Below are 13,040 nucleotides of genomic sequence, written 5' to 3' on the forward strand. Positions count from 1 at the left end.
TGAAAATAATTTTTAGATATTTCTACTGAAAACAAGACAAAAATACTACACTGTAAAAAATTTGCTGTAATTATGCAGCTGGTTGCCAGTAACTTACTGTAAAAGATAAAGACTAAAAATGTTTCATGTTCATTTAACTTTAAACAAACTGTTGCAAGTAAATGACATAAATGTAAAATCTACATTAAGTTACTGGCAGCTAGTTGCCAGTAATACCCATTAATACTGTAATTTCTACAGACATTTTTTACAGTGTAAGTAAGCCATTTTTGCAGTGAACCCACAAACAATAAAAAGAAGAAAAGTTTTAAAAAATATTCCCCATTTTTTCATTCATAGATAATAACAAATGAGATTTTAATTATATTTTGACCATTGAACTCAGAAATGTCCCCGGTTTTCATTTAAAAAATCTTGTCACCTTACATTTCAAGAGATGCTGGAATGTCCCTTTAACCCCCTTTATACTATTTTTCTTCTACTTTTGAATGCATTTTATCTTTTTTTAAACCCATTCAAATAGCATTTAATTATTGTAAATGTGTATATTTATAATGCCGTTACTGTTGTTACTGTTAATTGAATATTCTGTGCTCACACATGTATGCCTTGTTAACACATTCGCTGCAAATGAAAAGCTGTAAACATGCTATTGCAATTACTTAGCCTGTTTAAATTCTTTAGATAGTGACGCACTTTGTGTGGATGTATTTAGAAATATCTACTAAGGTACAGTAACCATGTTAAAATATTTAAAAGCGTTTTTGACGCAACTGCTACGTGCATACTTGCACAGCTGTGAAGGACATTGTTCTGAAATCAGACATTAATTTCATTATGTTGACCAATAACACAGTGATGCTAAAATGTTATTCTGTGATATTTAAAGGTTGAGTTATTAATTTATTTATTTTTAAATGCGATTGAATCAACCTCAGCTCACCTACGTCTTCACTGTATACTGCCCCCTACAGTCTCCTAATGAAAACACACCCAAAAACATCACACAGATTGTCTTTCCATCCCGGTCTTTTGCCCAATTGAGTTTGCTGATCTTGCTGATCTGACCTCACAGGCAAAGCTAATCCAAGAATAGCATCACGTTTGTAGTATCAGATTTAAGTTCGGCATGCAGGGGGTGCTTGTGTTTGTCTTGATTCTTCGTGGCACTGTTCAGTGGAACAAGATGTCTCGGGTCATAACAAGGCCATATCTGTCATGATGAGATGGTGGAAGGAAAAGCATAGGAGATGGAGGACACGAGAAAGGACGAGGAAAAGATAAGGCTTGATTAGAGGATGGAGCGATAAGATCCATTGATGAGAAATAGCGCAGGACAATGAAGTTAATGCTTCAGAGCAGCTTGTAGCCTGTGGCAGTCAGCTCTTTCTTTTGACCCCTATACACAAGTAAGACAATGAGGCGCAAATTTTGAGGAGAAAGCAGGAGGTTGAGAAGGACTGAGTTGGCATTGATTTTATGCGGATGAGATTTGAAGTACTAGTAGGGGTGGAGGTGAAGGGAGATTTTTGCAAACGTCTCCGTTTTCCCGCAAGATTTTGTGTGTGTGTGACTGCAAACATTTTTACTCTGGGGATATGCTGGACGCCTCTAACCCTAACACTTACTTTTACCATTATCATATTTTTAAATGCAACTTGACGTATTTGAATATTGCATATCGAGTGATCTCTAATGAAGCTAAGCAGTTTCTACAAAGTGTTGGAAGCAGCGATTATGGTACATATGGGGTGCGGAGAGACACGCAGGCGCTTAGCCAAAATCCCCTGTAGTGAGCGCACACACAAAAACGATGACAAGAAGGTGGTGAGAATTTTTGGCATCTGTCACCGACTTTTAACTGGCTTCAGTATATTATATTTTTTCCCCGAGACAATTTTCCTGTACCTTCGCACCTTGCTTTGCGGTATCAAGATAACTGTCACTTCCTTCGCGACTCTCATTGTGTGGCGTTTGACATTTCATCTTCCGCCTTTTCCACCCGCTCGACGTGACATATTCATATCTACGCCGAGTTTAGCATTCCTAGCGGTTTGGATTAAACCCGGTCCAACTAAACCTGTCTGGGCACGGAGCCCAAACAAAGCACAGACTGTAGTCAAAGTGTCGTTGGCTATAATGAGTGTATTTGTATGCTAAAGTTTCTTCTGTCAGCAAGAGTTATGGTTATATGGGTGTCGCATGCTCTCGGCTGTCGGAATGTGTCATCCGTGTATATATAAAGTGGTCGGAAGGTGTAATATAGTGTCATGTCCTATTTTATAATTCTCCCTTTTTCTCTCTTTCTCAGCTCTTAATCTGCTCGGCTTGAATTGGCGTCTGAAACCCGCTGAAGGGCATCTAGTGAGCACTGGCCTCAGCATGAGTATTCCTGGCATCGGTGACGTGGCAACGGCGCCCTCCGGAGGCAGAGGTAAAAAGTTAAATGGGTGCATTTGATATGTATGTAAATCACCTGATCCAAATCAATCCTATTTACCAGAATGAATATCCACGATTACCACTCACAAGTTTGGTATCATCAAAAGTTCATGTTCCCTAATAATTAAAATCTACCAGATTATTTTGGTAGTATGGATGAGAGCATGGTAGTAAAGGTTTAATAAATGATGGCTACTGGTTTAGGGTCACTGAAGGTTGTCTTGACCTTGCAAACCTTTTGATCTAATGGCATATGCTTTAATTAATCAAATTAGTCAGAGCTGATGGTTTAGTGGACAGTGCTTCAACATATAATGCAGATGCACTTTCGGTAACCCAAGTTTGAAGCCTGGCTCGAGGTCCTTTGCCGATCCCATACACCTCTTTCCACCCTACACTTTCCTCTCCTCTCTTACATTATTTAGGCAAACGTGGCCAAAAAATACTAAAAAAAAGTTTTGTTTAAAGGTGCAGTGTGTAAATTTTAGTGGCATCTAGTGGTGAGGTTGCGAATTGCAACCAACGGCTAAGTCCACTGCTCACCTCTTGCTTTTGAAACACATAGAGAAGCTACGGTAGCCGCCACCAGACAAACATGTCATCGCTGGAGACAACTTAGTAAAAAAAGTTTGTCCATTAGAGGGCTTTTGTAGAAACATGGCGGCAAAAAATGGCGACTTCCATTTAAGGGGACCCTCTGTGTATGTAGATAAAAACATCTCATTCTAAGGTAATAAACACATAATGGTTTATAATGAAAGGTCTTTATACACCCCTGATAATATAGTTTTACATATTATTTTGCATTTTGGTCAAGAGATCCTTCTAAAAATTACACACTGCACCTTTAACCACACAATTTCGCCAACATAATGGTAATCAAGTTGGTTTTAAGTGTAACTGTTGAAATTTATGGTAACACTTTACTTGAAGGGGTGTTCATAAGACTGAGATGACACATTCATAATCATGACATGACACGTGCTATGACTACCCAGTCTCATGTAGATGCGTATAAATAGCACGAAGTGTAAAAATCGTGCAATACATACGGCAAATTCCACTTTGGTGTTCATATGATACGAAAGTCCTTCCCATTCACTTAAACGGCGCATCTTTTTTTGTCGTTTTCTTTATTGGTTTCTCCATTTTTTTCTGTTTTTTAAACCATTTTCGCTTGGGTTTAGGGTTAGATTTCAGATTTGCTTAAGAAGGTTATTTAATATACACGTTTCTCCATGTTTTTGTCCATATTTGAGCCCCGGTCGCTTGGAGTTGGGGTTAGAATTGGGGTTTGGGTTAGGATGTCATTTTTATATAACAAAAAGTTGTTCTAACCCTAAACCCAAGCGAAAATTGTAAAAAAAAATAGCAAAAAAATTGAGAAACCAATAAATAAAACAACAACAAAAAAAGATGCGCCGTTTAAGTACACTACAAAAAATGACTTTCTTACTTAGTATTTTTGTCTTGTTTTCAGTAGAAATATCTAAAAATTCTTAAATCAAGATGTATTTTCTTAATGAGCAAGATGACCTAAGAAAATAATACTAGTTTTTAGACAAAAAATATACAATTTAAGTGAATTCGTGCTTAAAACAAGCTAAATTATCTGCCAATGGGGTGAGAAAATGTTACTTGAATTAAGTGTTTAAGAAAAAAGAAATCTTATTTCACAATTTTTTTCTCACCCCATTGGCAGTTAATTTAGCTTGTTTTAAGGACAATTTCACTTAAATTGTATATTTTTTGTCTTAAAACTAGACTTATTTACTTAGGGCATTTTGCTCATCAAGAAAAAACATCTTAAATTAAGAATTTTTAGATATTTCTACTGAAAACAAGACAAAAAAAATAAGTAAGAAAGTCATTTTTTGCAGTGTAAATGGGAAGGACTGGCGTATCATATTCACACCAAAGTGGAATTTGTCGTATGTATTGCACGATTTTTACACTTTATGCTATAATACGCAACTCTGTGAGACTGCGTTTGCTATGAACATGAAGGAGATTTTATGCACATTTATGAGAACTGTCATTAAGTGTCATTCACTCAATGATGTCATTTTTAATGCAAAGATAACAATGTTTTAGATGTTTTTTTTATAACAACTTAACATAAACCAATACATCATAACTTGTCATGACAATTTGACATTACCAAGACAACATAGGTTGTCATAAATATGTCATAAACATGACAGATATTAATATTAATTATCAAACTTAAGAAACTACCTAGCTTTAGCTTTAATACTTACCACTGTAGTTAAAGTCAAGAAAAATATTCATGACGTTGTTATAAAACAACTTGACAGAAAATTAACACTGACATTTGGCAATGACATTTAAATGACAACTTCAATTTGTATCACTGGTAAAAAGTGGTCAGAAAAATATTCATGACACAATTATAATGGCCTCATGACAGCTAATGTCAAACCAATCACATGACAGTTTAATGTAATGTTAACCCATAAAGCTAAGTCGTTTCTTAAAGGAACCTTAGGTAGGTACCCAAAAACGGTACTGCAATCACTTTCAAATTACTGTAGAGCGGTGTATCCCATTTCCCTCCCCCCTGACTTGAGGTTGCCAGATAGTATTGGCTGCAGGATCCTACTGGTTGCTACAAGAAGCTTCCAATGGCAAGTGACGAGTCCTACACATTAAGTTTTTTTAAGCCGACGAGTCTTTGTTTACAAACTATAAAGTTTACAATGTATCATATTGATGAAGAAGGGTATTTAACTTGTCATGCCATATATCACTACAAACGGTTTAGATGTCATTTCGAAGTGCTGTTTCATGAAATAAATGCTCTAGCAAAATTAATAACACATGTAATGCAACGAGGTCATATCAGAAAGTGTCCATTCATAAAATGATATCATACCTTTATTATGAAACAGCACGTCCATAGTAACTCCAGACTCACGCTGCATGCCAAACGTTCACAATATAACATCCAATATTGTTATTCCATTCCATCTTAATCCATATTGTTTTTTAATAATTCTGCACGCAGCGAGATTCTACTATGGAGAAGGCATAACGTTACGCGATCATGGCAGATTCAAATTCCTCTACCTTTTCAGCCGTCTCCATCTTTCAAAGGCTTCTCCTAATCCCTGTTTTATTTCAGACTTTGTCACAACATATTTCGGATTCATGACATTTTTTATCTAACACGTTCGTAGCTGCAGCTGTAGTAACTAGAACAGAGTTGGCCACCTGTACACCGAAACACTACTGACTTTGTGATTGGTAGATAGAAGGAAGGTGGCGAACACAACATGTCAACATAAACATCAGTTGAGGGCTGCAACTCCACTTTTTAAATGACAATATTCTGGCCATACCACTGTTGTCAGTGATATAAGTATTTGAAATGAAAATGTTTTGTTAATGTCTAGTGACATATCAGGGCCATTTTATGATTAATTGATATACATTTCTTACATACTGTTCCTTTAAGTTTGATCATGAATGTGCTATGTCATTGTTATGACAGATTTATGATTAGTTATAATGTACTGGTTTATGTCAAGTTGTCATAACAAAGTCATCTCAAACAGTGTCATCTTTGCATTGGAAATGACATCACTGAGTGAATGATACTTAATGACAGTTCTCATAACCGTGCATAAAATCTCCTTCATGTTCATGTCATGTCATGATTATGAAGGTCTTATGAACACCCCTTCAAGTAAAGTGTTACCATTTATTCATATCATATTTTAAAGCATTAAACTCTTTCAATAGAGAAAAACATGTGCGAATGTATTATCACTTTGCATGAAATAAGACTTTGTTTAAAAGTAAATAATAATAATAATGGAACTGTCTTTGCACTTTATTTCTGACAAAAGTTATCATACTTTCTCTTCGGCTGGCTTTTTGGTGGATTAGGTCCACTGTCTGTCTTGGTTTTCTCTGCTCGTGCCGAATCCCCAGTTTTCTTTTCATTCTGTGTCACAAACTTATCCATTGTTAACCTTTATAACTGCTACCACCTCTCCACATTAAAGTTTTTGTTCCGCTTCAGTTAACATTCCGACGTTAATTCATTCTTGTAGGTTATAGTTCAGCGTGACATTTTCTTTCCAGTCTGATGTTGTTTTAAGTTAGGCTTATATTTAAATGTGTCGTTTTGAGTGTATGGTCAATAAATAAAGGAATGAATAGAGATGGGCACAAAAATAGTTTGTCATGCCCCACTTGTAATGTTCCTATTCCCCACCAGTGGAGAAACGCCCCACACTTTGAGAAATGCTGAAGTACATCAATGTAATTGGTTAACACCACTTTCAAATGTGTTTGAAAGCAGATAATCTTATGCAGGGTTCACACCAGATGCGGTAGAGGCGACAAGCGCAAGTGATTTACATGTTAAGTCAATGCAAAGACACGATTAGGCATCCATGCGGCATGGTGCAGATGGCGCGTTTCGCGTGAATTGAACGTTGCCGCGTGAAACGCACGAGTTGAAAAATCTGAACTTCGGTGGATTTCTGTGCGTGTTAACCAATCAGGACCTTGCTGTAGTAGTGACATGATTACAGGAAGCGAGCGGAGTCTCAGCGGAGTCGTAGAAGCCCCTCCCATGAATGAGTAGAATTTCACACGCGAATGAAGCGAGTGAACTAAAATGTAAAAAGCGTCCAACTATGCGCGAATAGCACATTTTTGCCACCTCTTCCGTGGCTGGTGGGAATGCACCATTATACAGATTTGGGCTCTGTTTACAATGTTTTACAAATGTTTCAACATTTTCCACTTGTCATTGGATCAGCCAAACTGCATTTCAATTCTCAAAACAATCAGTAAACGGGTGATTCTCACGAAATCTTGGTTTTAAAAATGCCAAGCATGAAAATGTAAAAATTGCTTAAATTTCCTTTTTTTACCACCAGACATTGAAAAACAAAGTCTGGAGTAAATGGGAACATTAATTTAAAAACTTTTACTTATCATTTAACACTTTTTGTAACATAATTTAAAAAATTAGTCCTAAAAAATCTCATTACCGCAATAGTCAGAAAACATCAACACTGACATATTTTCAAAATGACATGACAAACCTGAAAGAACATAATTTGGAGATTTTGCACATGCATTTAAAATCAAAGTATTATGCTTCTATTAATTAAATTAACATTTAATAAGCATCTGTTGCGGTAATGATAATCAAAATGTCGTGTAAGCATTCTGACAAGACAATATTTCAAATTAACTGTAAAAAAATGATCTTACCTGGTAGCCATCTTGAAGTAACTGGTCCATGTGCTTGGTCACTCAAAATCAAACTTTATTAAAATTCTGTATTCTGTGTGCGTAAACTGTTCTCAAAAAGTGTTGTGGAGGATGAGAACATCAGTCATGGACACATCATTTTCCTAATTTTTCTTCATTTTTATTATACATGAATATTCAGTAAATATTTTTTCTGTCATCTAAAGTAGTCTAGCAAAACATCCATTTATTTTTTTTCCTAATATGTTTGTGTTAATTTGATTAAATTACAACATAACGCATGTTCAAACACAGCCGGACACATTGCTGTAATGAGAATTTCAGCAGAAAATGAGATAAAATTTACAATTATAAATTCTTATGTTGAAATCACACATTGTGCTAGGTGGAACACAGTATTGTGTTAATTCTGATGCTTTTTAATGTTACTATATTACACATTTTAAAGCTAAAATCATTAGTGCCGTGGTGTTTCAATGGTTTCGTGAGAATCACCCAAATTGCCTAATCAGTAAATTAAGAGAGGACATTGGTGTTAAATCACAGTCCCGGTTTCTTTATCCAGCAGTGACCTCTGATAAACGGGGGTATTAGGATTAGCTAGATCTCAGTTAGTTAATGGTTCAAAGCACTGGCTAACTCTCAGCGGCTCAGATGCAAAGAATCTCCTCGACTGTTCTCCGTTCACCTCAAATGATTTATCATTATCAGAGTCAACACGTTCAGATGATAACGATTGCCTCTGACCTTTAGAGAGCGCTGGTATTGACACGCAGCACTTCTTCTCCCTTTAGACTTCTCTGAAAGAGTGCTTCTTCACACCGGTGCTAGTCAGGGTTTAACTAGGGAGCGAGTGTGTGTGTGAGTGCATGTTAATTGTTTATGTGCAAAATTGAAAATTGTGGATGAACTGTGTGGGAAATAGAAAGACGTGCAAGTGTGACGATCTCTCTTACTACTTGTGTTTTTCCTGAAGGGTCTTTCGAATTTATTGTGAAGGACTGGCAGTTTTACATAGTTGCGTACATACATACTTGCTCTAAAAATTATGTAATGCTGGACTCACATAATTGTGGAGCATATTTTGTTATGCAAGTCTACAACGGACCTTTTACCTAATCCACATTTCAATCCAAAATCCAAAATGCGCCTCTTTGTGGCAGGAAACAGGAACCCAGATGCAGGTTGGATGGACACAAAGGACTTTTATTTCAACAAACAGAGAAAAAAAACACTGATAAAAACACAACAATGATCAGACTTGGCAAAACAGTAAACTTGACTAAGACAAGTAACAAGAACACTTGACTGGAAGACTTGACTCATTACATAAACCATAGCACAAATATGTAATCACTACTAACTGGCACAAGACAGCAAGCACATGGATATTAAATGAGGGAGCAAATCAAGAGGACAATAGGTGATGATCATGAAATAAAAATAGGATAATAAACGAGGAGAACGAGGGGGCGGGGTCAGGAGACAAGACAGGGAAAGCACATGACCTGAATAAAAACATACCCAAGGCAACATGCTTTCAGACAAAACATGTGGGCCTGTAATGATCCTGTCACAAAGAGCTAAAAAACTGTGACATGAAGACAGGATCATGACACTTTGACTTTCACATAAAAGTAGTGAAGATAACATCACAGATGCCCTGTTTACACCTGGGGCCTCATTTATAAAGCGTGCGTACAGTTTTGATTGTAAAGTGTGCTTAGGCAAAAATCCACGGCAAAGTCTATATTTATAAAAACTGTCTTTGACGTGGATAAGTTCTTAGCGCCACGTCAGGGTCTGAGCAGACGTACGCACTTTTGCTTGTCAGACTGCTGCAGATTTTTGACAATATAAGCCATTCTTGCTGCTCGAAATTGTGTTTAAACATTGACAAGCGCTCTTTTATATGTCTATGACATTAATTAGGCATCGTTTAAAGGCGGAGGTCTGAAACTGCTCAGCTGCGCACAAGTTCAAGATCATTTGCGATTCATAAATTTCACATCTGAAAGAAAGGGGGATACGTGCATTTTCTGCGCGTATGTTCGGTTTATGAATCACACGTATGCATTTTTTGATAAATGATCGTCAGATCAAATGTAGGATGGTTTCTATGAAGCATTTTATAAATGAGGCCCCTGGTGTAAAGATGCGCTTTGGTCGATCGTATCACACTGCTTAATACAGATGTAAACAGGGTGTAAACCGATTTGAGCTTTTCCACTTTCGACCACATTCAGAGGTAGTCAAAAACACATTCGACCGGAATGATTTTTGTGGTGTAGATGCTCGTGTGGTCAAATTTGTTCAAACAGCCACAAAAGAGCGCCTATTCTCCTAAGTTTCTCCATCAGTCTTCTGGTGCCAAGCCGCAGTGTTTGGAATGGTTTTTAGACTATCAATGCCAAAATTAAAGCAGCTGCTCTTCGCCCCTTTCATTTTTTGTTTCATCTTGAAAGGGTGTAAAGTTGTGTGAGTTTATTTTGTCCAGTGGTCTGAAATAGCCCTTACATATAGAAAACAGTGTGCAGCATTTTTACTAACAACACAAGTAGCTGTACTCTGACATACTGTAATATTAGTGCCCATTAACTTTCCCCATCATTTCTTCTGCTCATGTTTTTACAATCTCCTCAAAGTAATCAGAACAGAAGCGGTCAAAAGTCGACAAAAGAGACAGATTAAAACATCATGTGTAAACAGGAATATGTCTCTTTCATCCACTTGTGATTAGATTAAACACATCTTAATATCAGGTGTAAACAGGGCCAGACATCCCACCATGCAAAATCAAATTTCAAGGAGGTAGCTCACTGACCCCCCCTCCCAAAAAACAACTATAATTATTTATATGTAAGGAATAATTGACGACAACTCATTGTATTATTCGAAAAATATTATTTCCAAATTATTGGAATTGTTTTCAAATAATTCAAAGGACCGGAGTCAATTATTCCTCTTCAATTATACCATAGTTACCCAGACATTGCTCTGGTGCCTATTTTAAGACTTTTGACAGGTTAGTAAAAAACAGGGCCGGGTTTCCAGATAACGATTGAACTTAGCACTTAAGAGCGCTTTCTACGAGCTACTTAACGAACATTCGTTGTTCATTTACGTGCGTTTCCCAAATATGCACGTGAAACGATCGCTCGCAGCTGGGTTTTAAGTGCTACTTACGAGTCGCTATCCATTTGTCAAGTGCTGAAATGTCACCAATAGAATGACTCGAATTTGTAGCAGAAGCTTGTTTAGGCTAATGATCTTCAGCCGATGTACACTAATATTTTTTATAATATATTTTCATTATTGTTCAATGACTTTTTAAATGTTTTAAAAATGTATTAAATATTCTGCGAAATGCCTTCTGCGTTTCTATTATAGTTTAGATTACTATTATTATTTGTTGTTTATTATCTATGTTTATTTATTATTATGGATTATTGCATTGTACCGTAAATATTTATTTGGTTTCTTTAATTAGATGCCATTTCCCTTCAAAACAATGTTTAGATGAATTATAGCAGCAATCGGTATGAACCATTTATCAATTTGCTATACCAACTTTTACCAAAATAAAAAAAACTTTTACCAACTTTTACAAAATATGTTTTCCTTCTTTATTAATTTATGTTTAGTCATTTAAATTTGATTTCTCATTTCAATTTTAAATATATTATATTATATATTTAATATAAAATAAACAAAGAAGAACCAAATAAATAAATAAATAAACATTTAAAACATTACATTATCGTCATTGCAGGAGTCCAATTTGCTGGTTGTCCTGCAGGTGACCTTGTAACTTTATTGTCCTACGATGCACTTATGAATGAACGATTACTCCAGAGCACTCGTAGATCTACGATGATTTTCAAGTGCAACTTAAGTTACGAAGCTTTTGGGAAACAGCCCGTAATTCTAAGATGATTCGTACGATCGTTTTTACAATCTACTTAGCCTTACGATGCTTTTGGGAAACCCGGCCCAGGTTAGTTTTACAGAAAAATAATCAACACCTGTGGAACATTTCTCAACCAATCAGAATAAAGCATTTAACAGGCCTGTGGTATAAACTAATATTTATTTATACTATATTGTTTTATGTTATCTAATGGCATAATTAGGGTAGCACTTTTAACGAATAAAACCTACTGTAATTAATGGATGAAACTGTTTGTTTCCTGTTTTTGGTCATTTACACTACAATGTACAGTAATTAAGCTACACTGGTATACTGAACTGAACAGAAAGAGAGAGAGAGAGAAAGAGGTCGATTTTAAGCCCGCCCACAGCAATTGGTCTAGTTGTCAGAAAGAGAGACCCAGTCAGGATACGCTGTCTGTCACTTTCTTACTTTGTCTTGTCGCTTGCTATGTCAGTCTCTTCAAATAATTTGAACCTGACCTCTCTAACTTTTACATTCTCAAATAATTGATTTCTGGGATATTTTATGTCAATTGTGGGCATTAGGGAGTTGCTGTCAATATGCGTGATACTCCTGGAATGTCTGGGAAATGTGGGATATCGGCATCATACATGGGTGATTTTACTTGGAAGCATAAAAGCTAAGTTAATTTATTCAATTTTAATTTTATAACGCTTTTCACAATTGTTTAATTGTTCCTAAGCAGCTTTATATTAATAAAAATCAGAAAAATCATAGGACAACAAAGTAGCAAAGTACAGCAGCTAAGATTAAACCATACTAGTGAGCGGAGCAATAATGTAATGATGTGTAACGTAATGTAATGTAACGTAGTTCTGAGTTAAGCTCATAAACTGTAAAAAAGATGGACGACGCCTGTTCGCTCTCTTCCATTGGTGAAAAGTAAAGCCGCCAGTGTCCCGATATGGCGCTGACATCGTGGGTCTTGAGTCTGCGCAATAGCAATTTCGGGACCAGTCATGCGCAGTAGTGAGCAGGAAGGGAAGACGCGAAGTCAAAACCCCGCCCTCGCTCTAGTAGAATGCGCATATCACACGATATCACAGCTGTCAATCATGACGTGACACCACCGTTTTTATATCATTAAATAACTAACTAAACACAAACCTATTTTAAAAACAAACATTTGAATTTACATCAGCGTGATAAAAACTACAGAAAATGACAGAAACCAGCTTCGGAAAAAAGATAATTGAAGTGTAATCAATTTTTTTAGTTGGTCTCAAGTCCCATTGAATAACATGGGGAGGCGGGCTTCATGACCTATACTGGGACCAGTCACTGGGGGGCGATCGAGACGTTTTGGCTTCACTTTTCAGGGCTTGTGCGGCACGCTTGGTTAAGCTAATGTCAGCTGACTCCCAAGGGGTTGAAAAAACTCCTAGGA

The 13,040-nt window shown here is 36.5% G+C and overlaps 1 protein-coding gene across 6 annotated transcripts in view; it reads left to right on the plus strand.

Annotated features, from left to right (window-relative positions):
* The window catches only part of tenm2b (teneurin transmembrane protein 2b), a 368,733-nt gene that overhangs the window by 299,438 nt on the left and 56,255 nt on the right, over window positions 1-13,040 (plus strand). For all 6 annotated transcript variants that reach the window (XM_055181247.2, XM_055181248.2, XM_055181249.2 and 3 more), the window contains one exon: window positions 2,312-2,434. In XM_055181247.2, the coding sequence (XP_055037222.2) occupies window positions 2,312-2,434 (123 nt within the window). The remainder of the gene's footprint in view (window positions 1-2,311; window positions 2,435-13,040) is intronic.

Source organism: Misgurnus anguillicaudatus, chromosome 9, assembly GCF_027580225.2.
Source record: "Misgurnus anguillicaudatus chromosome 9, ASM2758022v2, whole genome shotgun sequence".
NCBI lineage: Eukaryota > Metazoa > Chordata > Actinopteri > Cypriniformes > Cobitidae > Misgurnus > Misgurnus anguillicaudatus.